This window comes from Phalangium opilio, unplaced genomic scaffold (genome assembly GCF_054372755.1).
Source record: "Phalangium opilio isolate 3A_F unplaced genomic scaffold, DU_Popi_V2 ptg000024l_1, whole genome shotgun sequence".
Lineage (NCBI taxonomy): Eukaryota > Metazoa > Arthropoda > Arachnida > Opiliones > Phalangiidae > Phalangium > Phalangium opilio.
The window spans coordinates 6853428-6877605 of record NW_028324155.1 but is presented as its reverse complement, the minus strand read 5'-3'; the positions used below and the strand labels follow the sequence as shown (position 1 = coordinate 6877605).

Sequence of the window (24178 nt, the reverse complement as noted above, 5' to 3'; positions counted from 1 at the left end):
GGCCTTTTTTCTCCGCTGGCTTCTCTCTTTGGAGGATGGTTTTTAGGCCAAGATTCCCAAAGAGAAAGAAGGAATTTCGGAGAAAACCATGGTTTAGTGCTAATACGTCTTAAGTGTGATATATTCTTGAAAAAAAAAGAAATGGATAAGGGGATCGTCGTATTACGAAAAGTATGTCTTGGAAGTTGGTACTTAAGATTGCGGCAAAGTTTCAATTTCAAACACTCACTCACTTTTCCCTGAAATTTCACACCTATTTTCAAAATTCCCTGACTTATCCCTGATAAATCAACCAATTTTCAAAATTCCCTGACTTATCCCTGAAATCTAACACTTATTTTCAAAATTCCCCGACTTATCCCTGAAATTCACACTTATTTTCAAAATTCCTCGACTTTTCCCTGATATTCACACCAATTTTCAAAAATTCCTTCACATTTTCCCTGATGTTCACACCAAATTTCAAAATTCCTTGACATTTCCCTGATATTTCATACGTATTTTCAAAATCCCCCCACCATTCCATTATTTCCAGACAGACACTTTAACAACCGTAATTAAGGTTAATATTTGGTTCGACACAAATGAAAATACCGCCAAGAATTTATAACTAATCAACCCAATAATCGAACCCCTTCCCCGCATGGTGAAACTTAATAATTGGGATTTAAAACATTTAAGCTCTGTCTTGAAGTATTTTCCTCCTAATCCCTTGGATATTAGGAGAGCTCGGACTAAGTTCCCGAACCAGACCAACCACGCGGCTTTCAAAATGAACTTAAGGCTTTCATTACGTAGAAACCAAGCTTTCACCGAGATTTCCCTTGAAACGTAATACGGATAAAAGCTCCCCCTTTCCTCCCTCTCCTAGTCCTACGCTCCATCTCTGTCTCCCTCTAGCCTACAACTTCCTAAAACTCAACCCATTTCATCCAATAGCCGAATCCCCTTGGCCTTATACTTCGCTGCAATACTCTATCTACACTCAGGGCCTTTTCTGTGTTAGGCTTATTTCGAGACTAAGGCTGGCTGGCTGGGGTTTTCTCCCAATGACATTGCTTACAGAACGAGGAGGAAAAGGGTTAACTGGGACTGAGAAAAACCCCGTTAGATAATTATGTTAAATAAATAAATTGACTTTGTATTTGTTTTGACAAGGGTTTTCACAAGTCTCAAGGGGACTAAGTGTGAAAATGTATAAAATATCTTGTTTTTTTCCCACAATAAATATTAGACATAACACGAGTGTTAAACTGTGTTTTCGTGAGAAATTAGGCTTAACACGAATGTAATAATGTGCTTTCGTGAGCAATTAGGCTTAATTTAAATGTAAACCGACGTTTTTCTCATATAATTTTGCTTCAATGATTAAAAATAACTTCAAAAACCCCAAAATAATTAAGTATAACAAATTACAAAATTAAAATAATCACTTAATTATAATTTTAAATAAAATGAACTTACCTTTAAATTTCTCGATTAATTCACCGCATTTACCGATACATTAAAATTTCATAATTCATAACTGCAAAATTATAAAAAAACAATTTATTAAAACACAACATAATTAACATATTAGCTTGAAAAATAAAAGCTGCACTGCTCATAAAAGTCACAACAATATTTCGCCAATGTACATGAAAAAAAAAACCAACGAAATTCACGTCTATATCTATACACATAAACGTAAATAACACTTACAAATAAAAACAACTACTGAAGAAAAAAAATCATTTTCTGACGTATTGCGGTAGTATTACGCGTATACCAACTTTTGTTTTTGTATGTACGTATTTATTGGCATACGTGTAAAATGTATTTTGCATATATATATATATTGTAGAATAGACACTTTTGCTGAAAAGATATTGTTTCTTTGCTCTATTTATAAAATAGATTCATCTACGTATATAGTATGATTATTAAGATCCATTCATTCTAAATATATATATTTATATATTTACGTATATTCTTTTAGACTATATATTTATAATATACGAATATCGGGTGTGTATGTATGTGTATGTATATTTTTACGTATTATATGGAAAACGTATATTATAAATTATTGTAGTTTCGTTTCGTCTGATTCAAATTTATAACAAAACGACCATTTTCTTGGTTAGTATATAAATGTTTCCGATTATTATTTCATTTTAAAGTATATTACCACGAACCAAAAAAAAAATTGAAGTATAAATATAGCACCATGTTTAAAAATGAGTATTTCTCCATTTTCGTTTCATCGTAATTAAAGAAATTACAAAATGTACACCAAATTAACGTTCTCGTGAAACCTAAAATTATTGCTGAAATGTTTCAGCCTTAAAAAAAAGGTTTGATATTTGTTTTAAAATAATTTAAGTTGGCACTTAAGACTTTACCGGGTTAATGTATAATTTACTATATATGTGTTAAGTATTTTTGGGCTATGATTTACTTTAGGCGTATGGGCTTCTTAAACATGTAACCCATGGGGTAATATTTGGAAATTCTTCAGATATTTGTAACTGAAAAAAAGGCCTTGTTAGCAGGCTGGGAAATAAGGATATTTTTTAAACTAGTCCTTTGGACCAGTGACCCCCTAGTGTCTGAAATTATTTACTGGTCTCCGGACTGGTCCCAGCCTTTGCTCTCCAATAGATTTGCAACTAATAAACTGGTCCCGAGGACCAGTAACCCCCACTTCTTGAATTAAAAAACTAGTCCAAGCAATTAATAAACTGGTTTTGGACCAGAGGAAGTGTGCTATTTCCCAGCCTGCTTGTTAGTTAGCCCTGTGTAAGTTTGGTTATTCCAAGGCTTCAAATTAAGTAAAAATAATACACCCTGGACTTGACACAATTTTCAATAATCATTTGAAAACAGAACCACCCACCTAAACACCTCCCTCGGTTATTGAATTTGACTGGAAAATAATCTTAATAGATGACTCCTTAAAAATAACAGAGCTGCGTTCAGTAACACTCAACGATAAAAACCTTAGCTTAAAGCGAGAACCGTTACTGAAGATTTTTTTTAAGCGTTGAGAGTTACTGAACTGAACCCACAGTCAAGTGTGTGGTAGATACGTATCATATATTGAATTTTTTTTACGGGGGACGTCCACAAAGAACTAAAATATTTAAAAACAATCGATTAATCAATGGGTCGAAATAAATTTGGAGAACCTGTAGAAGACGATGGTAATTCGGAGATATTATTATTGTTATTAATATTATTACTTGTTGTTTCTTGCAATCTAAAAGCGAATGATGACGTTTTTTCCTTAACTAACCTAGGGGACACTTGCCTCGAAGTTGATATTAATTTCTCGGTTTCTTCATCTGCCAGTCCATTTTCGTCCGAGTCCGATTCACTAGTATTTGTCTCGTTTACAACCGTATGGGCGCGTTTCCCGGATGACGCGTTGGGACCCTTTAAACCACCTTTCTGGGCTTCCATTCGAGCCTGTTCGTTGATTTCTTTGACGGCTCTCATTTCTTTCTTATGTTTCATGCGTCGATTTTGAAACCATATTTTAATTTGCCTTTCAGTCAAGCATAGCGCGTGCGCGATTTCGATACGTCGTCGACGCGTTAAGTATTGCTTGAAATGGAACTCCTTTTCGAGTTCCAACGTTTGGAATCGGGTGTAGGTTTGGCGACCTCGTCGTCTAGGGCAACCATTGGGACCTACGTGTAAACAAAAACCAGTACAAATATTATTAATTAAAATTAAAACAAATAATGAGAGTAATTAGGCTTAGAAGAGATAGAGACACGAGCTGTAGATATATATCTAAATATAAATTAATTTTATGCATAATTTTCAGACAAGGAGGATTGATACCACCATTTACACCAGGAGGCGAGTCTAAAAAACTCAATTATTCTACTTTAATTACAGAAAGACGATAATGAGGCGATCCTGAGGAGGCACGTGTCAGCACACCCTTAAAAGCATCCACGAAGACATCTTAAGTAAAAATTCAAGGTCACTCAAATACTTAAATGGGTATCAATCGACGTGATAAGGATGATATTTGCAACTAAGTAACATTTTTATTTTATTCCTCTCATATATATATATATATATATGTTCCCGTTATCAGTATATACACATAGATACATACCATAACGATATCAATTCTACATTCCAAGATATTACCCCCGCGGTTTCTATAATATACTTAAATATTCAATGATATAACCGATGCACCCGTTTGGAAAAAAAAAATATCGCCACCCAAGTAGTACTTCGTTCAGTGTACATATATACTTTTCGTACTCCCAAACCATGTCGACAAACACATCATCCAATTCCAAGTCCTCAAGACCTAGCTACCAATCTTTCAATGGCGATGCAAAGGGTACTTGCAGGGCTTCGAGACAAGGAAGATTATCATCAACTTAAACGGATAGGACATCAAAACCGTTTCTCTCTAGCACTTTTATTAATGCGTTTTATTGACCCTATACCTTAAGAAGGTTAGGAAGGCAAAAGTGGCCATGGTTTTGGGGCGGGAAAAAAAGTTATAGCGGGCTGTAAAGAATCAGCTGCGAAGGATCCCCAAGTCAGTCTAGCGCGCGAGGGTACACCGGAGCAGCAGCCATCAGCCATCCAATGTTTTACAACATATTAAAAAGCGGGAAATGGCCCATTCGGTTTGAGCAACGACGAATGAGATGTAAACGTATCACGTTTAGGAGCGGGCGCGGGCCCGCGCCCGGTACCTCTTTTATACCGCGCCCAAGAAGCTCGTGGGACAGATTGTCCGGGATGTGTTAAAATAGTTATGGCCCACTTGTCGACAACGACGACCTGGCCGAGGCTTAGGACTTGAGCGATCTTTTGGACCCCTTTTAAATAACCTATAACGGCCAAATGACAAGTATATAGTTGCCCGTAAAATAAGTAACTACTACTAACTCCGAGCACGTGTACCAGCATCAACCAGCACCTAGCAGTCCGTCTATAACGGACGGACGGACGGACGATCGCGGCCACGTGCTTCAGTTTACCAGCTTCAAGGTTTTTTTAGTGGCCTATTTACCTTGGTTCAATTCAGTTACAAAACATCATTCACTCTTTTATTTATTTATTTATTTACAAGTGCAGGGTTCATACAACTTTTGGAAAACAAATTTCTTTGAGATTTCCAGGCTTTTCTGCATATACTTCACTGAGTTTTCCAGGTTTTACCCGTATCTGGAGTATCCTATGGAGCAAATTTTATCGAAAGAAGGGGGCAAATAGTACTATTACATAATCAAAGGACATCCCCGTATCTCTATTATAACCAGAGTTATGAACGTCCAAAGTTCAGTGTAATGTTAATCCTATGGAGGGGGGTATGTTTACGAACATTTTGCTTAATTACTCGGCCCATGTTTGACGCAAATTTCCCTGATTTTTCCCTGAAGTTTTTGTCAACTATTTATTTCCCTGAGGTTTTTGTCAACTATTTATTTCCCTGATTTTTCCAGGTTTTCCCTGTTTTCCAGGTTTGTATGAACCCTGCTTGAAGTGTAGGTGGGGGAATGTCAGAAAGCGAGCGGTTTACGTTGCTTATCTAAATGACGTCACAGCTGTGTTTCATGAACTATATTACTTCGTAACTCACCGTATCACCTATGCATCGTCAATTATCAAACCCGAGAATATATCTATTAATTAAAACCGATTTTTTTTATTTTTTAATATCGCGCCTTTTCCCTTTTTCACTCAATTATTTAATCAAAACGACTTTTCGAATCCCATTTCGCCTACAAATTATTCAATTAAACGAAATAAAACCGGTATTTCTTTTTGAAGATTTTGTGCCGAAAAAAAAAACCACAAAAAAATAAGGGAAATTTAAATTTGTAATATACATGGTACATTATTAAGGGAATAAATTTTTAGTCGGCATCATAAAAAGGTATATCTATATATTATAGTTATAACAAGCTCAAATTGAATTACACGATGTGACGATTTGAACTGAACTCAACGAGCCCATTCAAATTAAAAGAAATAACGTGGGAGGTTTACAGAGGGTTCAAGAAGAAAAGTTCATTACAAAAGATGACGGGCCACATGCGTAGTGGATATTTCTCAAGATACCAAACTGTATGAATCCCAAATTACATTAGCATTATAATATTTATGGAATATGGACCCACGTCGATGTTTTTTCTAAACTTTAAAAGAAAAACAACTATAGACGTTAGCGGTACTATCTTCCGTCATCACTACATGTGGGCTTCTCTCGCGTATTTGGCGCGCGCGGATGAAATTGGCGCCATAATTGTCGCGCTGGGCCTCGACGTATACTTGCAGGGTATATCTCTCTATTTTAGGCGCGAAATGACGTAGTAACTTGGAACGTACGTACGACGGTCGTGAATTAATTCGAATTAATAGGTGGCCAGAATGGTCGTAAATCGAGACTTCCTGCGGCGGCGGAGGATATACGCAGACGCTCTTCCTCCATCGTCTGCGCATATTTTCCAGCGCCCCCCCCCCCACCTACACCATCCACCCTGAGCTGACGAAATTTAGATAAGCGATGGAATGTAGTGGGTATTTATAATGGCTCTTATTAAACTCAGCCCGAGTTTATTATGAAACCCCTAATTTAAGCCTATCTCCGTGCAGTATACAGGAACATATTTCAAAAATTAATCATTAGACAGGTTATAAGAAATAAACGCGAGAAATTTGACTGATTGCTTTTCTTATCTAACTCAGGGTGACCACTCAAAATTGTAAATTCCTTTAAAGGAAATATAGGAAATTTATCCTGGAAATATAGGAGGAAATTTCCGTAAAATATAGGAAAATATAGGAGGAAATTACTGAAAAATATAAGATAAATGGGGTGCATTTCTTTTAGAAAAATTATATTCATATATTAAAAAGTAGGAACCATATTTTTATTGCAAACAGAACATATCACCTCACATATATGAGCGATAAATTATCACATACTGTTACTATCACAACTATTTATTTTTGGTTTTTTTAGGAGTTGGTTCAACACCTTTAGGGCTGGTTAAATTTAGGAGCACATGGTGTTTTTTGTTTTCAATTTTGAGTAGCTGCCTATTAAAACGCCGATGGTCTCGTCGTATGCATTAGAATTTTCCAATTATAGGAGAATATAGGAATTATCATAAAATTATAGGAGAAAATAGGAAGGACTTAAAAATATAGGAAAAAATAGGAAATATAGGAAGAGTGGTCACCCTGCTAACTATATTTAACAATTTATTAAATGATTATATATTAAATATAACAATATAACAATATTAATTTATCATTCCATAGGCCTAGCAGTGTTTTGAGGAGTTCCTGAATAAAATATGAATAGCTGAAAGCCGCATTGCCATTCTCCTAGCAGCAAGCTCAAACCTCCAGTTACGCGCTTTCTCTATACTAAAACACGATATCCACAAAGTGAATTCGTTAGAAAACCATTTTTATTTAGAATTCTGGCAGCAGAGCAGAGTGGAAAGCTTTTTAGGGTTTTTGGTAGAGGAAAATTTACCCCCGTGTCTCTCATCTTGGGCGTTGAAGGCAACCCAACGTGGGCAAACTTGGGCAGAGAGGAAAAACCAAAAAAAAAAACCTACAACCATGCACCAATAAGAAAAAGCGTGGATTGCGGAAAAAGCGCCAAAAGAAACTTTTTTAGAATGTATGTTTGGAACAGATAAAAACTCCCGCCAAAAAAAGAGGCATAAAAATTTGTACGCAGAGTCGGCAATACGCGTACAGTACCTTCTTCTTCCTACGCTAAGCCTAACATAACATTACATGAAGAAGAAGAAGCAGAAAAAAAGCGAAAGTACGGTATGTGCCTTGTTATATATCTTTCCCGCCAAAAGAAGAAAAAAGGCGCGCATTCCTATCTTGTCCAGCCACCATTGTTCCTTAGAAAACGCGGGAGGTTAAGGTATATTTTCCACCACCAGATACTACCAAAGCCGAAGTAATAAAATACAAACCATCTCGTGTTAAAAATGCACGCGCTAGCCTTTATAAATAGTAAAATCTCCAACTAAAATCGAAACCCAGACAAAAATGATCCTTGTACTGAGGGAAAGTGAACAAGAGCCCATTACGATTTTTGCTTTCGTTTTCTTTAGGTCTAATAAAAACTTTTCCTTTCTTTGGAAGTTTAGAAGAACATGGATGGCTTCAGAATCTTTACCCGGCGGGCTAATAGCCAAGGATATGTCACCGAGTATCTTGGAACATCCCTGGCACAATGGCTTGTCTACCGAAAGCGTCTTTTAATAGGGGTGTTGTAAATTTTAACAGAAGCTAATGTCTAAAGATTGCGTTATGTTCGTTACAGATACCTATAGCGGACATCAGGCAGGGACCCGTGTTTCGAACTAACTATTGGATGAGGGACAATCTTTAAGAAGTATAACAACGTTTGCAGTACCACCCCGTGTCCCGATGCATCCCTCCACCTTGCTGATATCTTTTTAGAGACATTGTTGGGACAAAATTGTCACAATCACAAATCGGTCTGGGATATCTTTTTTTCTTAACAGTGTACCATTTTCTTTGAATCTTTAGGGAAAGTTGTACCTGTTTTTAAATTTCTCCCAAAGTTCTGTATTGGATATACGTGCTAAGTTTCGATGTTTCAGGTAAGGGTATATATATATTAAATTTGCTTTTAATTGAATTTATTATAGTTAAGTTATTAATTGAGATTTGGTTATAAAGAATTTTAAATTATAATTTTTTTTTCAATTTAAGAATAATGTTGGGAATTTGTTTTAAATAAATTTAAAAAAAATGCCTTCTTCCCTTTTTCTAAAAGATTATTTTTAATTATTGTTAGGAATTGATTCGCAATTAAATCTAGATTAATTAAACCTCTCCTTTTCTAAATTATTAATTTTGAATTAAATTTTTTTGCTGGAAAATGAATATAAAACTAAGTATTATATTCTCATCACCGAATTATAAGTATAATAAATCTTAAATTGTATAGAATTTAAATTTTGATTACCTGCAGAGATCTTAAATTATTTAATTAATTAATTTAAAAAAAATATTCTTAGGAATTGATTTGAAATTAAACATGAAAATGTATAATTAATTATCCAACCCTCAATTTAATTAATAATTCTTAAGTAACGACGGTGCAATTAATTTACGAATAAACACCAAATACTCCAAAAAAAATAAATAAATAAAATAATTGGATATTAAATAAATAATAAAAAAGAAAAACGCTTTAGCCGAGGCGGTAAGTTACATGGAATCTTAAAAGAGTCTAGAGAAGCAGCAATTTCTTTTATATCAAGTTGTATGATCACATTTAACAGATCGTAAATACGCGCGTCTCCTCTCTCTCCCGGCCCAATTCCTTTTCCATTTCTATATACACTAAAACATTTCGTTTTTATTTTAATTGAGTTATAAATCGAAGTTTTATATTCGCGTGCATGACGCGCTTTTACCAAAAGCATAACTGGTGCGAGAACTCGACCTTCGCGGTTTGGTTTCACAAAAACGAGGCTACATATACTATATTTAAAGGCATCTAAAAACCTCGCACGCTATTATATAACGATACAATTTCTCTTGTCAAATATACAACGTTTTCTATATACGACCTTTTCACTGAAACATTTTTATTTTGCGGCTTCTATATAACATAGCATTAGTTAAGACCTGAGATATCAGTGCCTCCCTTGCAAATGGCTATGGTTTTCGCTAAATTAAGACCTCCGAACGGACGATCTTAGCCCCGTGTAAATTTATGTCCTCCATGGAAAACAATACGTGACGTAATGTAAATTTTAGCTTAAAAGAGAACTCGAATTTATTAACGGAGATAAATATTGGGTTCATACAAATTTTGCAAAACAAATTCCCCTGAGATTTCCAGGTTTTCCCCCCATATACTTCCCTGACTTTTCCAGGTTTTTCCCGTAAATGGAAACGAATAAATATTAACGAAGTAGGGGGTGGGGAAATTAGGACTATTACATAATCAAAGAATATTCCCGTATCTCTAGTAGAACCACAGTTATGGGCCTCCAAAGTTTAGTGTAATGCTATTCCTATGGAGGGGATGTTTATGAACATTTCGCTTAATTACTCGGCCCCTGTTTAACGCAAATTTCCCTGATTTCCCTGAACTTTACTAAAAATTATAAATTTCCCTGAGTTTTCCCTGAACTATTTATTTCCCTGATTATTCCAGGTTTTCGCTGTTTTCCAGGTTTGTATGAACCCTGATTATTATAAAAGAAAATCAAAAGATCAGAAGTAAATGAATGCTGCAAAATATTTTAAATTGTGCATTACTACCTTTTTATATAAAAACTCGCAATTGGGGCATTAACTGTTCTTCCTAATTTATTACTTTAATTAACTTTACGAGCGGATATTGTTATAATAGACCTAATTCTGTCTTTTGAAAAAAAAAATAAGATAATAAGACGTTGATGTTATTAATTCGTTCTCGCTCTAATTCCTTTCTTATACCGCGCGGTCTAAAGAGACTCTTTGTTCTCTCGAGATCTAATTTAAATACTGATGCCTGCATCTGGATGAACTATAGGAAAGGGCCATGCAGCCGCGGTAACGATTAAACCCCTTAAATTAGATTAAAACACAGCCTCAAAACCCAAATTTTTGGGCGCATACAGGAGCCTTTTAAACTTTTCCCAAAATATAAATTAAACTTTTCCCACATAGAGAAGAGAGAGAGTTCTAGACTTTGCTAAAGCAACATTACTATATGTACCAAACAGCAAAAAAGCGATGCTCATTCAAAATATATAGAAATATATATACATATATATATACTGTATACTCTAGGGAACAATCATAAATAATGCCATGTTTAAAATTAAATTAAATTTGAGACTTAACAATTAACAACAATGGAAATTCATTATTAAAAAAAGCAAGTCCTCTTTGCTCCGAGAGACTATGAAACCTAACTAGTTATTGAATACCCTTAACTAACTTTAACTACAACATTCGCAATTCGGATCAGAGCCAATGCGCTAATTCTTCGAAACTGCATACGCATTTTATTATGAGTGCAACTGGGAATTAACCTCGCTTATCGTATCTGCGCTGCTTGCACCAACTTAAATATTGGTTTGATGTAAATATGCAAATGAACCACGTGACTGTAACGTAGGCTTTAAGCACGACCCCTTTTGTCCAAAAATTGAGCGGAAAAGCCAGCTAGCTCCCCCGGTATAATATACGTATAGTATAAAAGTCGATGGAAGCCTAGAGATGGTTAGTTCGTATATAGGCAAGGCTTAGCTAAAGTCGCTTTGATATTGCAGCATGCAGTTCCTCAGGCTGCATGCACGCAGCCTCCTCCCCTGGTTCTTAGGCTTCTCTCGTGTACGCTTATGTCTAGGGCTAGAGGTAATGTTATACGAGGGGCCATGGAAGCGGGAGTAGGAGGAGGGTTAGCTAAGGAAAATTTATAACCGAGCGGGGTCTCAAAGCCCCCCAACTGAGCCGGAGGAAACTTCCTGAGAATTTATATAACTTTGGTCTTTGGTAGTAGGATCTAGGAGCCCTTTTATAAGATATACGGGGCGAACACGGGCCTAGCTGATATCTGGGGAATACGAACGGAGAAAACCGACGAATCGATAGCTAGAAAGTGTTCTATGTTAGAACTTGGACCGTGCATGCAGGAGATTGGTACAGGGGAGCGAGCCCCCCATGGAAAACGTGAACAATAAGCTCACCCCATTTTTCCCCATCCTTCCTTCTCCCCCCTACAGGAACCGCGTCGAGCTTTCCGGCAATGCAGTCGATATCGCGAAACCAGCTATGTACCTCCGGTCAAGAATATCGTAACTACTCGGGGTTGAATTAAATTTTTGGATGGTTCAAAACATTTGCTCCCAAAATTATTCGAAAAACTTATTTTTTTCTAAATGTCAGATTAAGAGCTTATAAAGATTCTAAGGTATATAAGTTATTTTAATTTTTCATCATCCTTTCTTGGTCAAAATTCCAAATTTTTGAATCCTAATTTTCCCCTGTTAATTTTGTAAAATTTTATAAACGGTCCCTGAATTTTGAAATTACATAAAAAATATCCAATACGATATCAAATAATTTAAAACTAAATAAAGTTCGTAAGATTAATTTTAGATTCTCACTATGGCGGTGAGGAATAATTTACACAATTAATTTCTTACGTCTCAAACCATTTTCGTATTTCACCAAAAAACCACAAATCCCTTAAAATAATTTGATATTTCACCTAAAAACTGCAATTCCCTTAAAATAATTCGATATTTCACCTAAAAACAGGTATTCCCTGAAAGTTACTACATTCTTCCTGTAAAATCTATGGCATTTAGAGAAGCTCACTAGGAGCCGGGTATTTTGCCCTGCTGCAATTGCTCAGATAGCCTTGCAGGGAAAACCAGTCACAGTCTCCCAGAGCGAGAGAAACTATACCCACACAGCAAGGGGAATGGAATGGATGGATATTGTATATAAGGAAAAGCCTTAAGGCTCAAATGTACGAGGGTGTGGGGGGAGGAGAAACGGGAGGGGGGCGAGGTTGTGTTAAATAAAGTTTCGGAAGTTTTGGCCGCATTAAAACTTCGCCCGGTTTTATATATTTTTTAAACCGCCGTGGCGAGCCAAAATATTCATTCAAGCTCTTTCCCTAATGTACTTTGGGTGTTTGCCAAGCAATAAGCAATATTGAATTAGATGTTTTGGTCAAATGGGAGTTGCGAGTTGTTTATGGAGTGACAAAATATATGTTATTGACGTGTTAAAAATAATACACGTGTATATCACAAAATCCTTGTGTAAATAATAATATGTCTACGTTGGTTTTCAAGAATTGGTTTCGATAAAATGGTTATTTAAGCAATTTACCTTGTTACAGCAATTTTAGTTAAGAAATAAGTTTGTTTAAAGTTATTTTATATTAGATTATCAGTTCGTTGAAACGGCTATTTAACAAACTTTAAATTAATATCAGAATTAGCAGCTAAATATAAATTTTAAGATTTGCAGAGTAAGTCGTTAATTTATAAGCCATATTAAAAAGCCAAACAAATTAACGGCAATTAAGTTATAGACTTACAGCTTATATAAAGTAACTTAAACATTTTTAAATACGCATTGCATTTAAGAGAAAACAGCTGAGAATACCAACCATGCCAACCACACCAACCTGGGTAGCATCATCCTCGTAAACCCAAGGCTATTTCTTTATTACAAATCTTAGGCTTACAATACAAGGTTGAAAGGTCATAATTTCTCAACGCCGGTGGGGGGGGGGGGGCAAGGAGAAGATATATATATTAGATAGAAAGGAGGGAATCAATATAGGAACAATACCTTTGAAGACCCCCGATTTTTCCTTACGTTTACAAGATCTTACCAGCGATACTCATCCAAGGATATCTCGGTACGTCGGGCATGCTGGGATCAAACGGATGAGGATGTCTGAGGCCGAATTGTCCGAGAGTTCCGGCTAAATCGGCGGCCGAATGAGGGAAGAACTGCGGGCTTTGACTGACCAATCCTGATACGCTTGAGGTTGAGGCCGCCGCTGCTGCCGCGGCCACGGCTGCAGCGGCAGCGGCGCAATTTTGCAAGCCAATCGCGTAGTTGGCGGCCGCCGTCGCGCTGTCGAAAGCCGCGGCGGCGGAACCAATTGCCCCGCAATTTTTGCTAACATCCGCGGCGGATGTGTAGTACAGGTTAGCCGTAGACGCTTGATGATGAGGTAAAGATACGTAAGGATACAAACGGTGAGGCTGATGGTGATGAGGCGATTGGGTAGTCGCGCCGTACGCGCTAAGCGTCGCGGAGCTAACCGAAGGAAATTTTGAGGTACCTAATACGCTGTCTATGAAACTGGATGTCGACATTTTTTCCCTAGCCCTAAATTTACTTTAGCTAATTTTAAATCATGGCTTTAAAAAGGGGTCTATATAATCATTTACAATAAACCAAAGCTATAGGCCTATTTAGCGGATGGTGGCGGCCATTAATGGGGTCTAGAAAAATAATAATGTATAAAAACAACGCGGTTCTGTTTCTGGGTCGAATACCGAGTCTTTAACACGCTCGGTAATTGCGTTTACGCGCTTAGACTCGAGAGGACGCCCTCGTCGCCGAGCATTACAAACCCCAGGGAGCGTCGCGGTTTCCCCGCTTTAGGCCTCGGAACATTGCCCAATCAGAGTCGCTAAGGGAAGCCCGACTTCCTAACCAATCGTTCGTGGTTTCCGGTTAACGCTAGGTTACGCGCTCTACGTAATAATACCCCCAGAACTAATTTAGAAAATAGGGAGGAAAATCGTCGCATCGTGGCGTTGTATACCTTCCGAATAATACTCCCTAATGGTTATAGTAGTGCTCAGCGTGTGGACTTTAAAATCAATGACAATTGACTTAATAAAATTTAAATCTCATCGCGCCATTTAGAACTTATAAAATTTGATAATTACGATTCCGTTTTAACTCCCCCATTAAATATAGTGAAATAAACCGAGTAAATACATAATTGTACACCCTGTAAAGTACGAATATATTTCATCTAAAGTCCACATGCAAGATAATAATTTTAATGTCTCAATCCTGGTTCGACCATAAACCCAAAAATCAGAAGAAAAAAATAAAATAATTAAATCATTAATATTTAAGAACTTGTAAAATTATTTAACCAACACTATTTTGCACGTGGACTTTAAAAACCAACAAAACCTCCAAAAATTCCGGAAAAATTTACACAATTCTAATTCCTTAATAAAATAAATATAAAAATATATATATTACTAATCTGGGATAATTTAGGACGTTACGACATTAAATCAAGTAAGGCTTATTGCCTTAATTAAAAAAAACAAATGAGGCTACTACATAGGTAAAGAAGGGAAGATAGTTATAACACGTTTTGAGCTAACGCCCGAACCAAGAGCTAGTGCGGTGGCGGTGGCGGCAATTCCTAACACCAAATACTTTCGTCTGCTAGCATTAAATCAATCAAGTGTTGAGTGATTTAAGAGCTTTAGGAGTTAGCCTCGTTATTCATGGCTCGCGAGCGGGATATCCCTGGAACCCTGACGACCCCGGGCGCGCGATGATGTCAAAGAAGCCCCGCCCATTCGGTGATAAAAGACGGATTTACGGCCAAAACGTCATGGCTACAACCAATAGGAAACATTCAGGGTGGGGTTTTACCCCCATAACATTATCAACGTGGCCAATATCTAGCTAGAAAACGATATTAAAACCGAGCAGACGATAAGTGACGTCATACCTCGTAGTCCGTAGAGAGAGAGATAGTTTAAGCACAACGAAAATTAATTTGAATATTAGGTATCTTAACCGCGATTAAAACAAAGCGATCTCTTTTCCTAATTAATTAAGGACTAGATCTACCAGTTTTCTATCTACTTCATTATGGTTAATTATAATTAAAATTAGTTAAGTTATGGTTTGATTCAAAAGAATGGTACGTGTGGTTTAATATAGGACTTCAATCTTTAATCTAAAATATTTCTATTAAGTTTAATACTATCAAATTAATTGGATAATGTCTCGCTCTGAAAATAATCTTCCATTTAACGTCAAATTATTAAGCTAAGTAATATTTGCATTTCTGGGTTGGCCATGCCGTTTTCATAATCAAATTCAATGACTTCTCCAGGTTTTCAATGGAATATAGTCAGTAGAATATTTCAAATATTCAATACTGTACCCTCAACACGTACTCCCTTCAAAATAATTAATTTCATGATAAAATGTTTTCGGAAAATGTAATTGTTCTTGAAAAAGCGTAGATATGTTATTTTTTCAATTAATTTAGAGGGAATGGATCGATTCACAGTAAAATCAGTTGATTGAATTTAATATTGATTAAGGATTAAATGGATAAAAATACCTAAAACAATTGCAATATCTGAACTTCAGTCAAATGATAAACCTCACACGTATCGTTTGTTTTTTCGGCCTTGGTCCAAACCAAGACGTTTTTTTATAATTCCCTTTGATTTAAATTATCTTTGTTAACAGTATATTTTTAATAAGGAAATAATATTTACAAATCAACTATTAGAGTTATATTTAAAAACACAATTAATGTATCGATGTAATTTCAACAGAAATAAATTTTCCAAACTAAAATCAAATAACCTGAGCTTTTTTATTGTAAGGCCAATTCTTAAACTCCATCTTACTATATTTCTAGTTTTCCTTGACCATTGACAACCCTGATTATAAAGTTTACTTAATTATTAAACTAAATACTTAAGAAACTCCAAGATTTTTAAAGTATAATTTTGACGGGGAAATTCTCCGAAGCCCCAGTAGAAGTGTTCCAACCGCTGAACAGTTATGTACGCGAGAGAAGCACGCCTACAGGGGCATTTAATAATTTAGCGCGGAAAACTTTATACCAATTGAAAGAAAGTATGTAAGATATGCATTTAAAAATAGAAAAAAACCTAATGATGGCTATACTTTTTCATCACCAATGAGCTTAAAATATTTCGCATTTACTTAAACTTACTATAGTAAGTTAAACTAAATTCCATTGCTCCGAGTTCTAGGACTACATCATCCTGAAACGGAAGACGCGACGCCGCAAATATTTTCAATATTATATTCCAATGAGATTTTGAGCTCCACGAGTCCACGTTGATAAAAACTTTGCAAATCAGGGTGTTTCTGATAAGAATGCAGCATAAAGTAAGAGGGATGTTCTTTGGGAAATCGATTTTGAGTCAAAAATGTAGCTTCTATCTCAATTTTGTCGTCTGGGCCACTGTTTTCGAGTTATAATTTGACTTATGTTTTAGGGATAACCCCTTAATTAAATTAGAAATCATTGTCTTTCAGTGTCTTAATTAAATTTAAGTGGTCCTCGGTAAAATACTATGAACAATCTCAACTTGAAAACAGTGACCCGGACAGTTTCAAAATGGAGATAGAAGTTACATTTTCGACTCAAAATTGATTTCCATAGAACAAACATCCCCCTTAATTTCTGGTAACCAGACTTATCAGAAACACCCTGTATACTTTTGCTCTATTTTGAGGTCTAAAGACGGTCGGCTAAGTTAAACCTAAAAGCTTTACGGAATTCCTGTAAGGAGCGTTGAAACTAAATGTCTTAGACGTACGCATCCATGCACGTCGTTTCAAAAGTAAAAAAGTATATATACGCAAGACGATGCAAGGATGCATTTATCGTGGAACGTATACCAGTACGTCTCGCTCTTTAACATTTTCGCAAATGGAAATGGCGCCTATCGGGGTAAAGTCAAATTCATCAAGATATTTTGGTCCCGGGCCAAACTAACGGCGTATATCTATCTACGTCCTCCACTTGAACTAATTTGTTATAAATGCGAAGAATTTATAGGAGAGGGGGTTTTCAAAAAGCGAAACAGCGTTAAGGATTAACATACATTAGAATAAATTAAATAGAGTCGGAGAAGTTACGAATGATTTAATGAGAAGAGCTAATCGCTTAAATTCCGGTTTGTTGACGACGTAACATATAGCAGGGTTCGTGCAAAATTTGCCAAAGCAATTTCCTAACCTAAAACACTCAAATCATAACTCGAAGACATCAGTGGCTCAGACGGCAAAATTTCATAGAAATTACATTTTCGACTCAAAATTGCCCTAAGAACATGCTCCCCCTATATTCTTACTTAAATTATGATCATTTCATGCCTTTAAGCGTTAATTTACAGCTTAATTAAATATTAAAAACGTGTGGGCCTCCGAAATCTGGCATTACTACCCTCGCTTTTCTGAATATTTCACAATATCTCGGACATTTTTGGACTTACATTTAAAGTTTTTACGATACCTAGATTATCCGCGCACCTTATCTACTTGTAAATTGCGAGTATAAAAAAAAACGTAACGTCAATTTACGTTTAAAAAAAAGGTACAGAAAATTTAGAACTTTCTGATATGGGTTTAGCCTAGGTCTTAGTTATCTGGCAAAAACCAGCAGTGTGGTTGGTGGTAATACCTTAGGGAAAAACTGTCCATCACGTAATGTTTTATAGAAAAAAGTTATAAGCCGGACATTGTCGACCTTGGGATGCTGAATGCTTGATAGCTTCGCTATCCTTATATAATAAGCGGGTGAAATAAATTCGTCAACATGTTCTCTAAATCGGGGACAGCGGCGTGTTTCAAATTAGACCTAATTCGATCATTCCTGATGCAGCAACGCTCTTTATTATCGCTGCAGAGCATAAGTGATATTTTAACGATAAGTGCATATGTTTGATTTCAAATAATTTACTATTTCTTTCGCAATGGGGTCAAGATGTAGACAAACGTTGCATGGGTCGCTGTGTGTAACGCTTAAAGGCCGGATTTTCTGCTAGAGGGTTCTCCTGGTGCAGAAAATGACTCGCGACCGAGTAACAATAGAGAAGCGAGTCGTCTAAAAAATACGGTTCTCCTGGTACAGAAAATCGAGGGATAGGGGTTCTACCGGTGCAGAAAATTGAGATATGGTATAGTCACGTTAAAATTTTGGACCCCCCTTTTCGCCCCTAAACTTGGGCGCCCAATATTTCCTAAAGTACGGTTCTTCGGGACGGGTACAGAAACCCGAGCAATAAACATATACATACACTTTGGAATTCATTTTCAAAGTAATCTGTTCAGCATTCCTAAGTTTTGTGAGACCACTTCGCGAAGAACAAGAAAGTCAGTTGAAATTTTACCCGTGCCAAAGGTCTAAGAACAGAAAGCCAGTAGAGTGCTACTAGGAATATTGTCGTGACGTCACACCCTCTTATCTCTTACCTTGGCTCTGGCAACCATATTGGAAGTCATCAGCTTTGGCAATACAATTTAAGACCCCAGAAATGACGTCACGTCACATGGCTTTTCTCTCGCACTGTAGCTCCCTATAATCTATACGTTCATTACAAAAGATATACGGGGAAAAGTTGTCGAGGTAAAAAAGGAGGGTGACAGTAATGGGTCAAAACAGTATCGGTACCGCCCGCGGGGGTTTAAAGTAATATGGCACGGTCGCTAATGGGTTTCTACAATTGTTCGTAGCGGGGACCCCAGAAATTTTTGGGAGATGCTCTTTCAGTGCAATGACAAAAATCTTCTAGAAATACCACTAAATGGGTCCCGAGCTTGGCGCAGTCCTTGTTATATATACGGGATTTACGAGAGGTATTTCTGTGAGCGCTGCCATAACCTGTCGGCGGCCTTTAGTTAGTGGCTGACATTCCCTGTCGTCGAACGCGCTCAGTAGCCTTGGCAGAACAACTCTCCGAAAAGGGGGCGGTAACCTCTAAAGTCCCGTTATATTCTTAAAATTTACAACATTGACTTTACTACTTCTTCGAACTGGATATTTGGAAGGTAGATTTTTAACAGAAGTGAAACCTCGTGACTTGAAGAAGTTGGATAGTTTTTCTATATTCTCGGGAGTATAGTGATGATTTTCACCTTTACTAGTACAACCCCCTCAGGGGTTGGGGAGTTTTAAGAATATGTAGACACCAGAAAATTTGCTTACCCTTAGAGTCACATAATAGAGTATTTCTTTGGGATGTCCAAACGTTTCTAGAAACCATATAGCTCTCTGGGAGAGGGAGATTTTTAACAGTAAAACTAGAAGTTTTACCCAAACGTACGGCTTTAACGATATTGGTTCGAAATATTTTAGTATAGTGCTCCATCGTTTCATTAGAAACTGTTTCGTATAAGACTTTGCCATGGAATGTTCATGAAACCAACTAACGCTAGATGGTTCAGAAAAAAACTACTTACACGAATGTGCTAGTTCGGATGTTACTAAAACTCTTTCCCTTTATTTTAAAACTGAGATGGAAAAATATGATTTTGAAAGAAAATACTCCGCTGAATCCAAATCTATATAGCCGATTGATTAAAAAATTTCTTCTATTTTTTAATTTAAAATGTACTTTTTTAAACAATTGCAATGAAGTGCAGAATTAATTTTCTCACTCCTGTAGGCAATAATCCTCAAGTTTATCTTATGGGTTGCATGTGCCTACAATTCTTTTAAAAATTTTCTCAACATAGTGATATAGCCATAGCCCTCACTCAATGGCTTTTAAGGTTTTCAAAGACTAGTTTATTATACTGAATTCAGATTCTATACCTCTGCTCAAAAGTACACTTCGCCACTGATTCTTTGACAGTTTGGTGTTGCTTTGGCTAACAATTGGCGAGACTAACCCCCATGGTATTCAACAAAACGCATTTGTGGTTTAGAAGATTATTAAATTAGCTATTGCTTGAGCTTCAAAGCTATAGTTTACTTTTGCTGCATGTTTAGTGCTCGGGTTTCTGTACCCGTCCCGAAAAACCGTACTTTAGGAAATATTGGGCGCCCAAATTTAGGGGCGAAAAGGGGGGTCCAAAATTTTAACGTGACTATACCATATCTCAATTTTCTGCACCGGTAGAACCCCTATCCCTCGATTTTCTGTACCAGGAGAACCGTATTTTTTAGACGACTCGCTTCTCTATTGTTACTCGGTCGCGAGTCATTTTCTGCACCAGGAGAACCCTCTAGCAGAAAATCCGGCCTTTAAGTCAAACACGTTCAGGGTGTGGTAGATAGAATGTCCTCTTTCAATTTTACGGTATCACTTGCGGGCCTTAATCGAGTAATTAAGGTTTTTACAAAAGGTTGGTTTAGAACGTTGGGGTCCGAATATAGACAAAAAACTTTAGAACGAAGGAACTTTTGTAGTTGTTACGCAATCTAAGGTTGTGATAGACAAAACTGTCCTCTTTACAATGGTACCACGTACTTGAGCCTGCAACTACCAGAACTCGATATATCTTAAGAATTAACCGATAAGTAAAAGTGCAAATAACCGACTCATATAATCAACGCCCATCCAGAAATGTTGAAATGAATCCAAGTTCTTACATAAATATTGTCCGAATTATACGTTTCAACCGATTCAATTAATATTTAGTAAACTTATTGATATCAAACGGGACTTAATCTCTTTTGAAGTTGAATTAAGATGAAGGCATCTTTTAAAATAGCCGCCTGAAAAGTAGCCAATAACTTACGTCCAGTCAGTAATGACGAAATTAAGCCTTCCTTACAGAACTATCCATCCGAATTATACGTTTCAACCGATTCAATTAATATTTAGTAAACTTATTGATGTCAAGCGCGACTTAATCTCTTTTGAAGTTGAATTAAGATGATCTTTTAAAATGGCCGCTTGATACACGACGGGTCCCTTGGACACTGCTAATAAAGAAAATTTGGGGGGAAAATGGCGACTGGCGAAAACCTAAGGGTATAATTTTGCCTGTATGTGTATCAATTTCGGACAGTAAAACCGTAATACATCAAATGCTAAAGCTCGCCGGTTCTAACAAGGGGTATATATTGTATTGGAACTATATATTTTTTATGTACGTAGGGGGAGCTAGTCAGCGCTGGTTTGGTAATTTTGATCTTAAAAATCCTAATAAAAGCAATATAGCCTGCACAGGCGCCATTAATAAAAACCAAGGGATGCAGCATGGCGCGGCGCCATTGGCGTGGGTGGGTCGCTGGGGATGGTCAAGTCTTATTAAAACTCGGGCCTATCCTTGACCACTACGTCCAAATTACAGTCATAAAAATCGTTCGGACGTCATCTATACCCTGTATGCATTGCACACAGGGGATATTGAGAAGGTATATATGGGAGGTGTATAGGAAATGAGTATATACGTATATACCTTGATTAATTAGAAACGCAATACTGGAGTTTTGAACAATTCAGTTTTGACCTCTTAACTGTATATACTAAACTGCAAATTATGTACATCTTGTACATATCTCGCGATATTTGTAAGGACCTGCATATGTATTTTGAACCATTCCTGACCCAAGTAATTACCCGAAATTTGCCGCCAAGATTTTAACACTTTTGAACCAAGGAATGAGCCGTTTATCCCAAGATATGTTGGTGCCCAATTTTAAAACACTATTGACCCAAGGAATCCGTGGATACCCAAATTTTGGCGCCCAATTTTAACAATTTTGACCCATGGAATGCGCGGGCTATCCCAAAATATTCGCACCCAATTTTAACAATTTTGAACCAACGGGGCAACCGCCAAATGTTGGTGCCCAATTTTAACACTTTTATCCCATGGAATGCGCGGGCTATCCAAAATATTCGCACCAAATTTTAACAATTTTGAACCAAGGAACGAGCACGGGGCAACCGCCAAATGTTGGTGCCCAATTTAAACACTTTTATCCCATGGAATGAGCGGGTTATCCCAAAATGTTCGGGCCCAGTTTTAAAACACTTTTGACCCAAGGAATACGTGCAGGAGTAGCAGCAGGACAACCCCCAAATATTCGCGTCCAATTTTAACACTTAGCTTTTGAATGAAAATGAAAATTATAATTCATAACATTTGAACCTAGGCTACATCGCTTTCACTTTCCCGCGGTGCCGCCAACATATACCGAATTAAGAAACTTACTCCCGGGAGGTAAAAGAATATCCGACGGTAAAAGAATCCATGGAGTCGCGTCGAGGCTTTGAATCCACCCAATGGCATTTTTAATTAAATTATATAATAATGAGATACAAGATAATTACGGTTATAGGACTATTTAATTATTACGCTGAATACAATAATAAAAATCAGCACAAATATTTAATAAATAATTTTATTCCAGCATTTTAAAGAATAATACATAAAGACAAATAAAATAATCCTCGCATGCATGTTATATTTCATTTCAGAACCTGAAGATAAGATGCCAATACACAAATCAATCAATTACTTTGAACATCAAGCCAAAGATGCCATGATCCCATCGATCCGGAAGTGGATATGTTGATAAGACGTCACTGCCTGATAGTATACTGAGTGTATCCTGATAGCGAATTACATCCGGTATACCTTCAGTATACGTACCAGGAAGCGAGTATACAAGCGAAATTCAACGCGAGTCACCATCGTATAGCAGCCGACAGACGTACAACTCCTAGCCCTGGACGACACTGAAAATTATGACGAGTTTTCTTGAATTCATTCGCGCTCTATAGCAACTTCGTAATCAAGGCGGGAAATCTTTCCCAAGCGATATATGACGTTACGAGGTTAAAAGTCATTTTTTGGGTGATATAAGTTGTTAAGCAAAATGAATGTATCTGTAGGGCCTTGGTGCGCGGCTATAGCTGGCTATGTACTATATAACGTTATCGGCGAAATTCACCACCGTGTTTATATACTGAAATAAAAATATTTACGTTGAAAGAGACGTGGATTTTCTGATATAAAATAGGAGAGTAATATGGTTTATATAAATATCAGACCATTATGGGAATAAAAAAGAAAGAAGTTCTTATAATATTATGGATAAAAAAGATAGATAACACCATTTTTTTCTTGTAAAGATTAAATAAACCGATCGTTGCTGGGATGGATGATATTAGTCTACCCATCCATTGCTTCTTTAATTAATATTCTATTTAATTTCGATTTTATTACTTATTTCAGGCACCCACGCAGCACCGTTTGGAAATTGAAAGAAGTCGCATTTTAATTTTAACATTGATGCTCTCGTATTAAACCACGTGACTACATACTTTAGTAAAAATAAAACTTAACTAACATATGGCTTGGGATTTGATATTTGACTGGATTAACTATAATTATTTTTTTTTTTAAATAATAAAATAAAGATAAATTAATTTGATAATTTGCATTTAAACTATTTAGGGATTTACAGACATAGAGATACAAGGCTCATTGCCAAATGAAAATTCTTCAACTGACTAACCTTTCAAGTAAGTAAAATTTAGCATAATTGCCATTAAAAGTACACCTATAATTAGTCCTAATTAATTCTACAAGAACTGGGATCAAACTACAAAACTATATCACGTCTATAACACCTTTGGAATATAAAATTGCCCACACAACTTAAAATAATAAAAAAAAATTAAAGCAACCAACCAACCAACCTTTTTCAATTTCCAAGAATTACTTATAAAAAAAGAAAAAAAAATTGATAAGGAGAGAAAATTCGATTTTGGCATACTAATATCGGTCCCGGGTCTTAAAATCTCGAGATAAAAGGAAAACTGCGCGGTATAGTCATTTAGGCGCTTGTTTTACCCCCAAATATCCCATAGAAACCACCAAGAAATTGTAG

At 36.5% G+C, this 24178-nt stretch overlaps 1 protein-coding gene and 2 long non-coding RNA genes across 3 annotated transcripts in view; 2 read left to right on the top strand and 1 right to left on the bottom strand.

The window, feature by feature from the left end:
• LOC149692531 (uncharacterized) overlaps positions 1 to 5030 on the top strand; it is a 110960-nt gene extending 105930 nt beyond the window's left edge. Inside the window, exon 6 of the long non-coding RNA XR_016382798.1 lies at positions 3889 to 5030. This is a non-coding gene — a long non-coding RNA (uncharacterized LOC149692531). The remainder of the gene's footprint in view (positions 1 to 3888) is intronic.
• On the bottom strand, positions 1534 to 14241 carry LOC149692530 (uncharacterized). The gene is made up of 2 exons (XM_089868299.1): positions 13391 to 14241; positions 1534 to 3674 (listed from the first exon to the last, which is right to left on the bottom strand). The coding sequence occupies exons 1-2, from the start codon at positions 13881 to 13883 to the stop codon at positions 3139 to 3141; spliced, it is 1029 nt and encodes a 342-aa protein (XP_089724425.1). The 5' UTR covers positions 13884 to 14241; the 3' UTR covers positions 1534 to 3138.
• On the top strand, positions 5092 to 23480 carry LOC149692529 (uncharacterized). Its single transcript, XR_016382803.1, has 2 exons — positions 5092 to 8630; positions 22761 to 23480. It is a non-coding gene; the product is annotated as an uncharacterized LOC149692529 (long non-coding RNA).
• The last annotated feature ends 698 nt before the right edge of the window (positions 23481 to 24178 follow it).

Excerpts from the sequence above, each read along its gene's own strand:
- LOC149692530 (XM_089868299.1), bottom strand. The coding sequence starts at position 13,883 with ATGTCGACATCCAGTTTCATAGACAGCGTATTAGGTACCTCAAAATTT. Across the intron at positions 3,675-13,390 it reads TCCTTGGATGAGTATCGCTG|GTCCCAATGGTTGCCCTAGA; the intron begins GTAAGATCTTGT and ends GTTTACACGTAG.